Source organism: Salmo salar, unplaced genomic scaffold, assembly GCF_965601325.2.
Source record: "Salmo salar unplaced genomic scaffold, fSalSal1 ptg000743l, whole genome shotgun sequence".
In the NCBI taxonomy this organism is placed as follows: domain Eukaryota; kingdom Metazoa; phylum Chordata; class Actinopteri; order Salmoniformes; family Salmonidae; genus Salmo; species Salmo salar.
The window spans coordinates 330,752-344,803 of record NW_027675484.1 but is presented as its reverse complement, the minus strand read 5'-3'; the positions used below and the strand labels follow the sequence as shown (position 1 = coordinate 344,803).

At 40.2% G+C, this 14,052-nt stretch overlaps 1 protein-coding gene across 1 annotated transcript; it reads left to right on the top strand.

The window, feature by feature from the left end:
- Nucleotides 1-1,522: 1,522 nt before the first annotated feature.
- Nucleotides 1,523-3,674, top strand: LOC145877258 (uncharacterized; the record flags this gene model as incomplete). The annotated part of the gene is made up of 1 exon (XM_082972559.1): nucleotides 1,523-3,674. A coding segment is annotated over one exon (900 nt), but the record flags the coding sequence as incomplete, so codon positions are not given.
- Between the last annotated feature and the right edge of the window lie 10,378 nt (nucleotides 3,675-14,052).

The following is a 14,052-nucleotide window of genomic DNA, read 5'->3' as shown; positions in this document are numbered from 1 at the left end:
AGGCAGAGAGAAAAAACTACATCCATAACTAGTGGTTTCCTCATTACCAGATATACTACATCCATAACTAGTGGTTTCCTCATTACCAGATATACTACATCCATAACTAGTGGATTCCTCATCACCAGATATACTACATCCATAACTAGTGGTTTCCTCATTACCAGATATACTACATCCATAACTAGTGGTTTCCTCATTACCAGATATACTACATCCATAACTAGTGGTTTCCTCATTACCAGATATACTACATCCATAACTAGTGGTTTCCTCATTACCAGATATACTACATCCATAACTAGTGGTTTCCTCATTACCAGATATACTACATCCATAACTAGTGGTTTCCTCATTACCAGATATACTACATCCATAACTATCGGTTTCCTCATCAGCAGGCAGGTGTTTCTGCAAGTGTTTTTGCAAATTGTGTGCATCGCCCTCGTGCCGCAATTTTAGCAAACACAGAAAGGGGCCAAAATTTGACACCAAAAGTCGTCTGGCACACTGCTTAGGATTTCAACAACTTTAATAACATATTTCTAGCCTACAAACATCATGTTACTACTAATGTGAAAACAAGACAAAAAAATATGACTATTCTTGCTCATTTTAGGACAATTGTCAAATAATTGTAACATTCATTACTGACTTAAATTGTTTACAACATCATGGCTACGCTGTTGGCATCACCTTTTACAGTGGATTTCCGCTTTTGTGGGCCTTTAACCATCTGTCTGACTTTGTTGTTCACACAGGAGAGAGACAGGACTATCATGGATCCTCTGGGGAGCCTCAACAACCTCATGATGCTGAAGAGGCAGAGAAGAGTCTCTCCACATCAGAACACCTCAAGAAACACCTGCAGAGACGAAGATCTCTCACATGGAAATCTTACTGCAAATCTTCATCGGAACTTAAAATACACCAGCGAGTACACACAGGAGAGAAATCTCACCACTGTTTTGATTGTGGGAAGAGTTACTTAAGATCAAAATCGGCCAAACCCTCCCCTAACCCGGACAACGGTGGGCCAATTGTGTGTCGCCCCATGGGCCTCCCGGTTTCGGCCGGCTGCAACAGAGCTTGGACTCGAACCCAGAATCTCTAATGGCACAGCTTAGGCCACTTGCTCACCATTTTTGCTCCAGGCAGATATACTACATCCATAACTAGCGGTTTCTGCATTAGCAGGGAGGTGTTTCTGCAATCAAATTGTGTGTGCATCGCCCTTGTCGCAATTTTAGCAAACACAGAAAAAGGTGCTTATATTTGAGAACAAAAGTGGCCTGGCACACTGCTTAGGAGTTCAACACCTTTTACTTATTTCTAGTTACTACTAATGTGAAAACAAGACTAAATATGACTATTGTTGCTCACTTGACTGTCTTAAGACAATTGTCAAGTAATTTTAACATTCATTACAGACGTCAATTGTTGTACAGTATCATGGCTACGCTGTTGGCATCACCTTTTTCAGTGGATTTCTGCTGTTGTGAGCCTTTAACTATCTGTCTGACTTGTTCACACAGGAGAGAGACGTGACTATCATGGATCCTCTGGGGAGTCTCAACATCATGATGCTAACAAGTCAGAGAAGAGTCTGTCCAGATTCTATCACCTCAAGAAACACCAGCAGAGACCCACAGGGAAGAAATCTATCTGCTGCTCTGACTGTGGAAAACATTGCAAATCTTCATCAGAACTTAAAATACACCAGCGAACACACACAGGAGAGAAATCTCACCACTGTTTTGATTGTGGGAAGAGTTACTTAAGATTAAAAGCACTAAAAGTACACCTGAGAATTCACACTGGAGAGAAACCTTACAGCTGTGATCAATGTGGGAAGAGTTTTACTACATTTAGCTATCTGACTATACACCAGAGAACACATACAGGAGAGAAACCGTACAGCTGTACTGAATGTGGGAAGAGTTTTACTCAGTCAAGCAACCTGTTATCACACCAGAGGATACACACAGGAGAGAAATCTTTTAGTTGTAATCAATGTGTGAAAAGTTTTATTTCATCTAGTTACCTGACTGTACACCAGAGAACACACACAGGAGAGAAACCTTATAGCTGTGATCAATGTGGGAAGACTTATATTTCATCTTGCCATCTGACTAGACACCAGCGAATACACACAGGAGAGAAACCTTATAGCTGTAATCAATGTGGGAAGAGTTTTACTCGGTCAGACAACCTGATATTACACCAGAGAACACACACAGGAGAGAAACCTTATAGCTGTGATCAATGTGGGAAGAGTTTTACTACATCTGGCTCTCTGACTCTACACCAGAGAACACACACAGGAGAGAAACCTTATAGCTGTGATCAATGTGGGAAGAGTTTTACTACATCTGGCTCTCTGACTCTACACCAGAGAACACACACAGGAGAGAAATCATAGCTGTGATCAGTGTGACAAGAGATTCTCCGATAAGACATCTGATCAAACATCAGAAAATACATGAAGGAGTTGTTTCATGATATCAATGAAATCTCGCAATGTAGAATGTTTAACATTGTAGAAGGAGTATTTTAATAATGTCACAATGTAGAACCCTAAACGTTTGTCCCCTGTTCTATTGATTTCAACATGATATGGATATTAGCCTCAGGGGGGAAATCCAGGCTCTGAAATGGAAGAGTTACTATTTATGAGATTTAATAAAAAGTGACTAACAAAAAAAGAGTTGTGTTACACTTACCATGTTGGTGACCCACTGGAATCAAAATGTATCTGGCTGTTTTCTACAAATTGTCCTCTAACCAGTGATGTACACATTATTCCCAGATTCTGTGTGGTTTTTGAGCTGTTCGTTTTAACAGGACATGCAACCTCATCTCCCTCCTGTCGTACAATTGATTTCAACATGATATCGATGAGTTATGACAAATAAGTGTTGTGTTCCTTTGTTTACCGACCCCTAAATTTAACTGCATCACTTCAAAATGTAGCTGACTGTCTTCTGCAGGTTGTCCTCTAACCAGTGAGGTGAAAGATATCTCCATTTCCAAGTGTTTTTTTTTTTGTTGTGTTAGTTTCAGGAGCAGATTCAACCTGATTTTCCCCCAAAATGGATATTAGATTTGTGTTTAGCTAGTGCGTTGCTATGGATCTTTATTTATTTTGACTGCACGTTTTTCCGTATTGGAGATACATTTTGTTTGGGCTCGTTCCAAGGGGACAAGAGTTCTAGAAGCTAGTGAGTTTTAGGAAGACGAGAGTTCTAGAAGCTAGTGAGTTTTAGGAAGACGAGAGTTCTAGAAGCTAGTGAGTTTTAGGAAGAGGAGAGTTCTAGAAGCTTGTGAGTTTTAGGAAGATGAGTGTTCTAGAAGCTAGTGAGTTTTAGGATTCTATAGAAAGAAAAAGGAGAAAAATTATACTATTGTATATTTTTATTTAGAAATACGTGTTTTTTTCTTGTTTTTAATTGTTGACAGCCAGTGATTATATTGTAGAAGGTGAAGCATTGTAGTTGATTATAATGTGAAATGGAAGTTGTTTTCTGTTGGTGGTGAGCAAACTTTTCCAACAAAAATATAGGATATATTTGTTGTCTTAAAGGGGAAGGTGTTACAGGCTTTGGTTTTTCCATTTATGTTTTGAGGTTGGACTTTAGCACGTCTAGCTCGTTAGCACGTCTAGCTCGTTAGCCCGTCTCGCTCGTTAGCCCGTCTAGCTCGTTAGCACGTCTCGCTCGTTAGCACGTCTAGCTCGTTAGCACGTCTAGCTCGTTAGCACGTCTAGCCCGTTAGCACGTCTAGCTCGTTAGCCCGTCTAGCTCGTTAGCAGGTCTAGCTCGTTAGCACGTAGGACGCACTGATTGGTGTCACCTCGTTAGTCAGTATGTGTTACACCTGTGCTGGCTTGTCCATCTCGTTAGTGGGAAGGTGTTTCACCTGAGCTGGTCCAGGTTCTATTTAAGAGTGTCTGGCCCAGTGCTCCAGTTGTCTTGATACATGTGGAGAGTCAACACCTTTAGTTGTTCCACCTTTTTGGTTTACTTCCTGTCTTTAAGTTTGGTGTGGGTTTTTCTTTTGTTTGTCTCTTCTTGGGCAGATTTAGTGGGTCTCATGGTGGGTGTCTTTTAGGTCCCAGTTGTTGTTGCTAGTCAACTTTCAGTGTCCCAAGCTTATATTTTGGGTTGGATATTGCATCCAATTAACATTTTAATCATTAGTTTTTCAGTTTAGTCTTCTGTTTTTTATCCTCTTATGTTTGTTGTGTACTAAATATTTCTGGTTTTTTTCAATGTTTTTTAAATCTTTTTCCTGTGAAGCCATTTTGTTACATCCATGTCTGAAATGTGCTGTATGAATCAAGCTTGATTTTATTTCAACATATAATAAAACAAATTAACCCAATGACTGACCAATCAACAGACTGCTGGAGTGGTAAACACCACCACCGGCTCTACCAGGGGCTTGAGGTGGTCTCCCACAGCTCTGATTATATCATGTTCTGTTGCCTTGCTGTTCCATTTATTGACTGCCCCTGCAACACATTTAGTCATATTATATAAAACACTCAAAGTAATGGATATGGAGCATCTATGGCCTCAGTTACACCTGGCACCTAAATGTGACTTCTGTCATCTGATCACTCCAAGCTGCATTAGGTTCAGATCTACCAGGATGGGCTTTTGATATAGTATGGATACAGTCAGGCCACCAAATATGCATAAGCAATGTAAAGAGATGTTGGGAAAAGTACATTATACACAAATGACCTTCGTAATATCAAAGAACAAATGTGTGTGTCTGAGGGGAAATTACCTTTCATACAGCCGAAAGGGGTGAGAAATTACACCAATATCAGTGGACAATTTGCACTAATGTAAATAAATATAGATGATGGAACATATTCTCTTTTGCTGACGTGATGAACCGCTAAGGGGACATAAATATTTACCATCTAAACCAAGTGTGACCTCTCACCTCTCTGGCTGTAGAAGTGTTCTTCCTAACCAGTCCCTCAACAGCTCTCTGACTGAGCTCCACCCTCACTGGGTCTTCAGAGGAGAGGAAGGCTGAGGAGGGATGGAAGGATGAATGGATCAGTCAGTCAATAAAGTGTAGAGCTGCTGTCTGACAAAATCACTATTTTAGTAGTTCATTAAAGTAAATAAGGCTTTATGACTGCTGAATACCAACTATCAATCACTTAGATCATGTATTTTCAGGTAGAGATACATCCTTGGGATGTCCCTAGCCCGTTGAAGTTGACATTTTAAATGGTTACGGTAGGGGTTAAGGTTAGGGTTTAGGATAGGGATGTCCCAAGGATCCCAGAAAGCATTGACCATTGTGCATTCTTCTGTCTCTTTTACATAGCAGGTGTAAAAGAAACACAAACAAGACAAGTAGGCACGCAGTGCATTATGGTCATTGTAGTTTAAAAATAGCATCTAATTATGTAGGGTGACCATACGTCCCCTTTTTCCCGGACATGTCCTCTTTTTGGACCTAAAAAAATGCGTCCGGCCGGGATTTCTAAATCGCCCAAAATGTCCGGGATTCGGCTTTTGCTTCCTACAGTCGCCATTCATTGTGTGCGTTTTGGGGGTTTTGCATTGCTTTGACCGCTTTCAAGCGCTCGTACTAAGACCGAAGCAATTGTTAACGCTGTGATAGCACCACATTCTGTCGACATAGCTCAGAAAGCACTAGAAGACATACCTTACTGTGGTGTTTCTACTGATGGGAGCAATCACGGTGCTGTGAAAATATTCCCTCTGCTTATTCAGTATTTTGATTGGAAGAATGGTGGCGTGCAAAGTAAATTAGTCGAAGTTAAAAACACGCCAAATGAGACAGCTGATACGATCGCGCAATACATCAAAGAAACACTGGAAAATAATGGGATTTTTTCCAAATATATTGCATTTACAGTAGGGTGACCATACGTCCTCTTTTTCCCGGACATGTCCTCTTTTTGGAAAACTAAAATTTGGTCACCCTAAATTATGCCAATCTGTATGTGGGGTTGTTAGAGAAGAATGTGATTGTCAGCCCTAACAATCCATTCTAGCACCTAACCAGGCTCTGAAAAAGTCTTCATTGATGACGTGTTCCATCTATTGCAGGGGACAGCAGAGGAACTTCATCGATTCCACTCATTCAACAATACAAGCAGCGAACATCTGAAATTCACCCTCACCTTTGATAAGCATGAAACAAGTTACCCGATGGTTGGACAATACTTTTCTCGTTAATCATCTTAAATACTTAAACTGGAAATCAACCAATCCTCCATTGTTAACGCAGTGGAAAGGTCAAATGCTTTATTATCTACACATGTAAAGTGGGTGAGACGGAGAGAAATAAAATGGTTAGGTTATGGTAAAGTTTATAAAAGATCAAATAAAATATTTTTCCCACAAATTGTTTTAAGTCCCAATGCAAAGTTACACCTCACTGTTCTATTTTTGGAGTTATTACATAAAACCAATCAGAATTCAGAAGAATGCCAAAGGCAGGTGTGATGTAATATGGAAGACCGGTCTATTCCCTGTGATGTAAACAACAACAGAAAGAACTTCAAATTAAACCAATCGTTTAAACCAACGTTTTGGAAATACATAACGCTATCTAACCAAATATCAAAGAATGTTAGCTATATGCAGTTATCTTAGCCAGCCAGCTAACATTAGCTATTTAGCCAACTAGTTATGGTCAGCGAGCTGGAGCCCAACTACAAGAGACCAGTTAGAACCCGATTAACAAAACCCAACTAAAACATAACTGCAGATCAAAAGAGCAGAGACATACAGAATGATGGCTGGGAAAATCCTCAACATCCAAAATAGATAGATTCCAGAAGTCAGTCAGCTAGTGCGCTAGCAGTAAGCCAAGGTGGAAAAAGTGACAAAACTCCCGTAGTCGACTTCACAGAGAATATGCTGAAAAGTAGTGATGGGGAAACAAAGCTTCCTGAAGCATTGACGCTTTTCAGCCTGTTGTGTCAACAAAAAAACAAAAAAAACGAGCAAGCAGGTTGATATCCCACGGCAAGAGGCACCAGAGCTACTGTGCTAACGGGTTCCCTCTAGATAACACAACCACACAGTTCATGAAAAGCATGAGGTGTGACTAACGTTTGCAAGCTTGAGCTAGATATCAACCTAGTGTGACCTTCCTGGTCCCTCAAGTCAGTGAGTCAACACAGGAAGGAGCAATGAATGGATAGTTCATTTATTTCCAAAGCTGAAATGATGGGACACACACAGTATGGATGAATGATCAGTAGTGACGGGATATAAATAGCACTCCCACAGCAATTCTCCATAAATCTGCCCTATAATATACTAACAAAAAACAATCAAGATGTCTGTCAAAGTTATTATGATCATATAGTGGATTTAACAGTTCCTAATAATTCCTAATTTACTATAATAAAATAAATACATAGTTTCCATGTGTAATCTCATATTCACAACATCAGAATAAACTGTCATCCATTTTAGTATCAAAATATATCAAATTAACCTGAAATATTACTCAACGTCCCCCTCTGGTGGTGAAGAAGTATAATCCACCTAAACTAACAGAACCGGGCTGATAAACTGGCTGTCATAAATTACCTGCATTGATGAGACACACAGTGTGGATGAATGATCAGTAGTCGACAGGATATAAATAGCACTCCTAAAGAAGATGCAGTGTGGATGAATGATCAGAATATAAATAGCACTCCTATAGAAGATGCAGTGTGGATGAATGATCAGGATATAAATAGCACTCCTAAAGAAGATGCAGTGTGGATGAATGATCAGTAGTCGACAGGATATAAATAGCACTCCTAAAGAAGATGCAGTGAGGATGAATGATCAGGATATAAATAGCACTCCTAAAGAAGATGCAGTGTGGATGAATGATCAGGATATAAATAGCACTCCTAAAGAAGATGCAGTGTGGATGAATGATCAGTAGTCGACAGGATATAAATAGCACTCCTAAAGAAGATGCAGTGTGGATGAATGATCAGGATATAAATAGCACTCCTAAAGAAGATGCAGTGTGGATGAATGATCAGTATATAAATAGCACTCCGGAAGAAGATGCAGTGTGGATGAATGATCAGGATATAAATAGCACTCCTAAAGAAGATGCAGTGTGGATGAATGATCAGGATATAAATAGCACTCCTATAGAAGATGCAGTGTGGATGAATGATCAGGATATAAATAGCACTCCTAAAGAAGATGCAGTGAGGATGAATGATCAGGATATAAATAGCACTCCTAAAGAAGATGCAGTGTGGATGAATGATCAGGATATAAATAGCACTCCTAAAGAAGATGTAGTGTGGATGAATGATCAGGATATAAATAGCACTCCTAAAGAAGATGCAGTGTGGATGAATGATCAGTAGTCGACAGGATATAAATAGCACTCCTAAAGAAGATGCAGTGTGGATGAATGATCAGGATATAAATAGCACTCCTAAAGAAGATGCATTTTCCAGTTTGCTACCAACTTGATAGAGGGAACTTTAGCATAAAACCCACATGGAAAACTGAGATTCGGCAAATAACATATAAAAAGAGGCCAAACCAACAACAGAAGTTACTAAAACATAAATTGCTAATTTATGATTTAAAAAGTGGATGGTTTATGATCTAATGTCAACTTCATACATTTCTATCCCAGGACCACTCAATTTTCAAATTCTCCATAAATCTGCTTTGGATTACCCAGAATCCCATACCTTTATCACTGACTGTAATGTAAAGACACGAGCAGCAGTCTAAGGTCCTGCATCTCAGTGCTAGAGGCATCACTACAGACCCTGGTTCAAAACTAGGCTGTATCATAACAGGCCGTGACAGGGAGTCCCATAGGGCAACGCACAGTGGCCCAGCATCGTCTTGGTTAGGGTTTGGGCAGGGGGTTTGGCAGGGGTAGGTCGGTCATTGTAAATAAGAATTTGTTCTTAGCTGGCTTGCCTGGTTAAATAATGGTTAAATACATTTTTTAAATGTAACTTCATTACACCGTTACACTGGCATACAAACTCGGTAGCATAGAGTTGATAATACATATGACGTTGGGAAATAGTGCATTGTGGGTAGTTTAGAAGATTTCCCGAAATAAGTTAATACATTTGTAATAATGCAAAAACATAGCTGTTTGTACTTATAGGTAACCATATCGTGACTACAACTAGCTTACTAGGTCTTTAACCACACTGTGTTGTTACGCTGGTGAGTAAAAACTCATGCTTCCTACACTAACTTTTTGTCTGACAATAAAATAAACATTTTACTCAACTGCGTTACCCACTCCAGTCAGCAGATGGCGGTGTGGGAATTTAAGGTAATGCTGTTGGTGTGACGTATAATCTAGTGGACGGAAAGCTTCTTTCAACAGTAGCAACAGTTAGTCAGACACCACGGTAGCTCGCTAGACAAAATAGCCGAACAATAAAGCTCTTTAGATGCTTTAGTGTATATTAGCCACTGTGTTTTAAACCCACTTCTGTCGTCTAGTTAGTTATCCGATTTAATTTCATATTTACGGTGTTTTTGTTATTGGTCAGCTAGCGGGCTGGTTAAGTTAGCATTAGCCTAGCTAGCTAACATCTCCGACCATGAGTTCACTAAGCTACTCTCCTCCTGCTAAAGAAGATGTCTGCTGGACGGAGAAAGAAGCTCTCGTCAAAGAGGAGGAGGAAGAGGAGGCTGTTTCAATACAAAAACAAGTAGAGGGTGAGGCTGTTACCGTGAAAGAAGAAGAGAAAGATGTTACAGTGAAAGAAGAGGAAGACGTGTTCAGAGTGAAAGAGGAGGAGGATGTTACAGTAAAAGAAGAGGAGGATGCAGTTTTTGGAGTGAAAGAGGAGGAGGGGGAGATGACTGTCACATCGAAGAAGGAAGAAGAGGAAGAATCTGGATTTCTGGGCCCGGTTTCCCAAAGGCATGTTAAGGCATCCAATGGTTCTAACGATGAACGGGCCCTGATTAACACTAGTAAGTACTGTCTTAAATACAGAGGCACAAACTCTGCAGTTGTTTAACTGATGTGTGGTGTTAAAGGGGAAATCTGCAATTGTTACATCCATATTGTGACTTTTTAATGATTTTTTTTATAGCCATGTATTCTTGAAGAATATAACACGTCTCATGAGCTTAGTTCAACTGTTGTACCCCATCAGAACCCCAAATAAGCTTTTTTTACTCCAATGTTTAGAAACAATGTAAATCAATACTGTATAGCCTCAACATGGTTAAAACTATAATGTTGATATCATGGATGGTCAGTCCTTGCATCCATAGGTCTGTCTGTCTGTAGTTACATTTCTCCAACCCCATCATCATCTTATTACCAAAACAGTGGTGGAATTACAGATTTGTTATTGTTTGAACTGCAGATTGCTGGGTTGTGTGGGCTTTTTAAACAGCAACAAAATGGCTGCCCAGAGACTTGGTTTGGTAAACAGCTGAGGAATGGGGGAAGGAGAAGTGTAACCACTCTCAAATTCATAGAGAAAGCTATTGTAGCAACCGTAACCCAAAACCTAGCGACCTCTTCAAGAAGTTCAGACATCTTGGCGTAACAGTTATAAGGTGTTGTCTTGACAGTCGCTGGATCCAGGATTGAGTTCAGCTCAGGACTACCCCCTGAATGGACTACACTATAAATACAAAGACTGGCCATCCATGATGTCATAATGATAGTTTAACCAGGTTTCTAGGCTATATAGTATATTCTAGAATTCATCCATGATGTCATAATGATAGTTTAACCAGGTTTCTAGGCTATATAGTATATTCTAGAATTCATCCATGATGTTATAATGATAGTTTAACCAGGTTTCTAGGCTATATAGTATATTCTAGAATTCATCCATGATGTCATAATGATAGTTTAACCAGGTTTCTAGGATAAATAGTATATTCTAGAATTCATCCATGATGTCATAATGATAGTTTAACCAGGTTTCTAGGCTATATAGTATATTCTAGAATTCATCCATGATGTCATAATGATAGTTTAACCAGGTTTCTAGAATATATAGTATATTCTAGAATTCATCCATTATGTCATAATGATTGTTTAACCAGGTTTCTAGGCTATATAGTATATTCTAGAATTCATCCATGATGTCATAATGATAGTTTAACCAGGTTACTAGGCTATATAGTATATTCTAGAATTCATCCATGATGTCATAATGATTGTTTAACCAGGTTTCTAGGCTATATAGTATATTCTAGAATTCATCCATGATGTCATATTGATAGTTTAACCAGGTTTCTAGGCTATATAGTATATTATAGAATTACCAGTGTAGATTTCCTGTGCGGGTCAAATTATTACAGCTGTTGATAAGTCATTGTATAATATTCAGCCAATTTTTTTCGTGTCATTACATTAAAGGCGAAACATACCTAGATTCAATAACATTCATGCATTGGTTTGAAACCTTTGTTTTAAACCCTTCTCAAATTTGGAGCCTTGACGGGTTTGTAAAAAACGGTTTGTCAAAAAACACTTATTTATTTAAATGTAACCTTTATTTAACTAGGCAAGTCAGTTAAGAACAAATTCTTATTTCCAATGATGGCCTACCCCGGACGACGCTGGGCCAATTGTGCACCACCCTATGGGACTCCCAATCACGGCCGGTTGTGATACAGCCTGTAGTGACGCCTCTAGCACTGAGATGCAGTGTCTTAGACCGCTGTGCCACTCGGGAGCCCCAACATCATGTTCTAGTGCTGTCCCCACCTAAAATACATCTTGGTCAACCAAGAGTCATCTGTTCTTTCTACCAATCGCTCCATGTGTTTTAATAAAATCAACTATATGTACGTAACTTGTCTGATGCTTTAAATAAGCCCCTTTCAAAAAATGTAGAACTAAGAACAGATATAGCCCTTGGTTCACTCCATACCTGACTGCCCTCGACCAGCACAAAAACATCCTGTGGCGTACTGCACTAGCATTGAATACTGCCCGCGATATGCAACTTTTCAGGGAAGTCAGGAACCAATTCACAGTCAGTTAGGAAAGCAAAGGCTAGCTTTTTCAAACAGACATTTTTACCCTGTCGCTCTAACTCCAAAAAGTTTTGGGACACTGTAAGGTCCATGGAGAATAAGAGCACCTCCTTCCAGCTGCCCACTGCACTGAGGCTAGGAAACACTCACCACCGATAACTCCACAATAATTGTGAATTTCAATTAGCATTTCCCGACGGCTGGCCATGCTTTCCTCCTGGCTACCCCAACCCCGGCCAACAGCTCCCCACCCCCCGCAGCTACTTGCCCAAGCCTCCCCATCTTCTCCTTCACCCAAATCCAGATGCTGATGTTCTGAAAGAGTTGCAAAACCTGGACCCTCTCTTTCTAAAATTATCCGCCGCCATTGTGGCAACCCCTATTACTAGTCTGTTCAACCTCACTTTCGTATCGTCCGAGATTCCTAAAGATTGGAACACTTCCGCGGTCATCCCCCTCTTCAAAGGGGGTGACACTCTAGACCCAAACTGTTACAGACCTATATCCATCATGCCCTGCCTTTCTAAAGTCATCAACATCCAAGTTAACAAACAGATCACTGACCATTTCGAATCTCACCGTACCTTCTCCGCTGTGCAATCCGGTTTCCGAGCTGGACACGGGTGCACCTCAGCCACACTCAAGGTACTAAACGATATCATAACCGCCATCGATAAAAGACAGTACTGTACAGCCGTCTTCATCGACCTGGCCAAGGCTTTCGACTCTGTCAATCACTGTATTCTTATCGGCAGACTCAACAGTCTTGGTTTCTCAAATGACTGACTCGCCTGGTTCACCAACTACTTCTTAGATAGAATTCAATGTGTCAAATCGGAGGGCCTGTTGTCCGGACCTCTGGCAGTCTCTGTGGGGGTACCACAGGGTTCAATTCTCGGACCGGCTCTTTTCTCTGTATATACCGACGATGTTGCTCTTGCTGCGGGTGATTCCTTGATCCACCTCTACTCAGACGACACCATTCTGTATACATCTGGCCCTTCTTTGGACACTGTGTTAACCTCTCTAGGGTAGGGGGCAGTATTTTCACGGCCGGATAAAAAACGTACCCGATTTAAACTGGTTACTGCTCTTTTCCAGAAACGAGAATATGCATATAATTAGTAGATTTGGATAGCAAACACTCTAAAGTTTATAAAACTGTTTGAATGGTGTCTGTGAGTATAACAGAACTCATATGGCAGGCCAAAACATGAGAAGATTTCATACAGGAAGTGCCCTCTCTGACCATTTCTTGTGCTTCTGTAGCATCTCTGTCGAAAATACAGGATCTCTGCTGTAACGTGACAATTTCTAAGGCTCCCATAGGCTCTCTGAAGGTGCCAGAAAGTGGAATGAGATCTCTGCTGTCTCTGGGCTAGGTACAGGAGTGCTGTTTGTGAGGGGTCAGGCTGGTGGCTCAGAGACATTAGATGCGCGGCCCCGAGAAGTGGCCATGTTTTTCTTTCAGCCTTTGACCGAAAACAACTACGCCCGGTTGGAATATTATCGCTATTTTATGAGAAAAATTGCATAAAAATTGATTTTAAACAGCGTAATGGAATATTTTGAAATTTTTTGTCACGACATACATCATATGAATCACATAAAGTCATATGTTTGAGAAATTGAAGTAATAGCATTTTTAAGGTTTTTCGTATTTCGCGCCACTCGATTCCACTGGCTGTTGACTAGGTGGGACGATTCGTCCCACATACCCGAGAGAGGTTAACCTGTCTAGGCGAGGTCAACAGCCAGTGGAATCGCGTGTCGTGAAATACAAATACCTCAAAAATGCTATAACTTAAATTTCTCAAACATATGATTATTTTACACCATTTTAAAGACAAGACTCGTTAATCTAACCACATTGTCCGATTTCAAAAAGGCTTTACAGCGAAAGCAAAACATTAGATTGTCAGGAGAGTACCCAGCCAGAAATAATCAGACACCCATTTTTCAAGCTAGCATATAATGTCACAAAAACCAAAACCACAGCTAAATGCAGCACTAACCTTTGATGATCTTC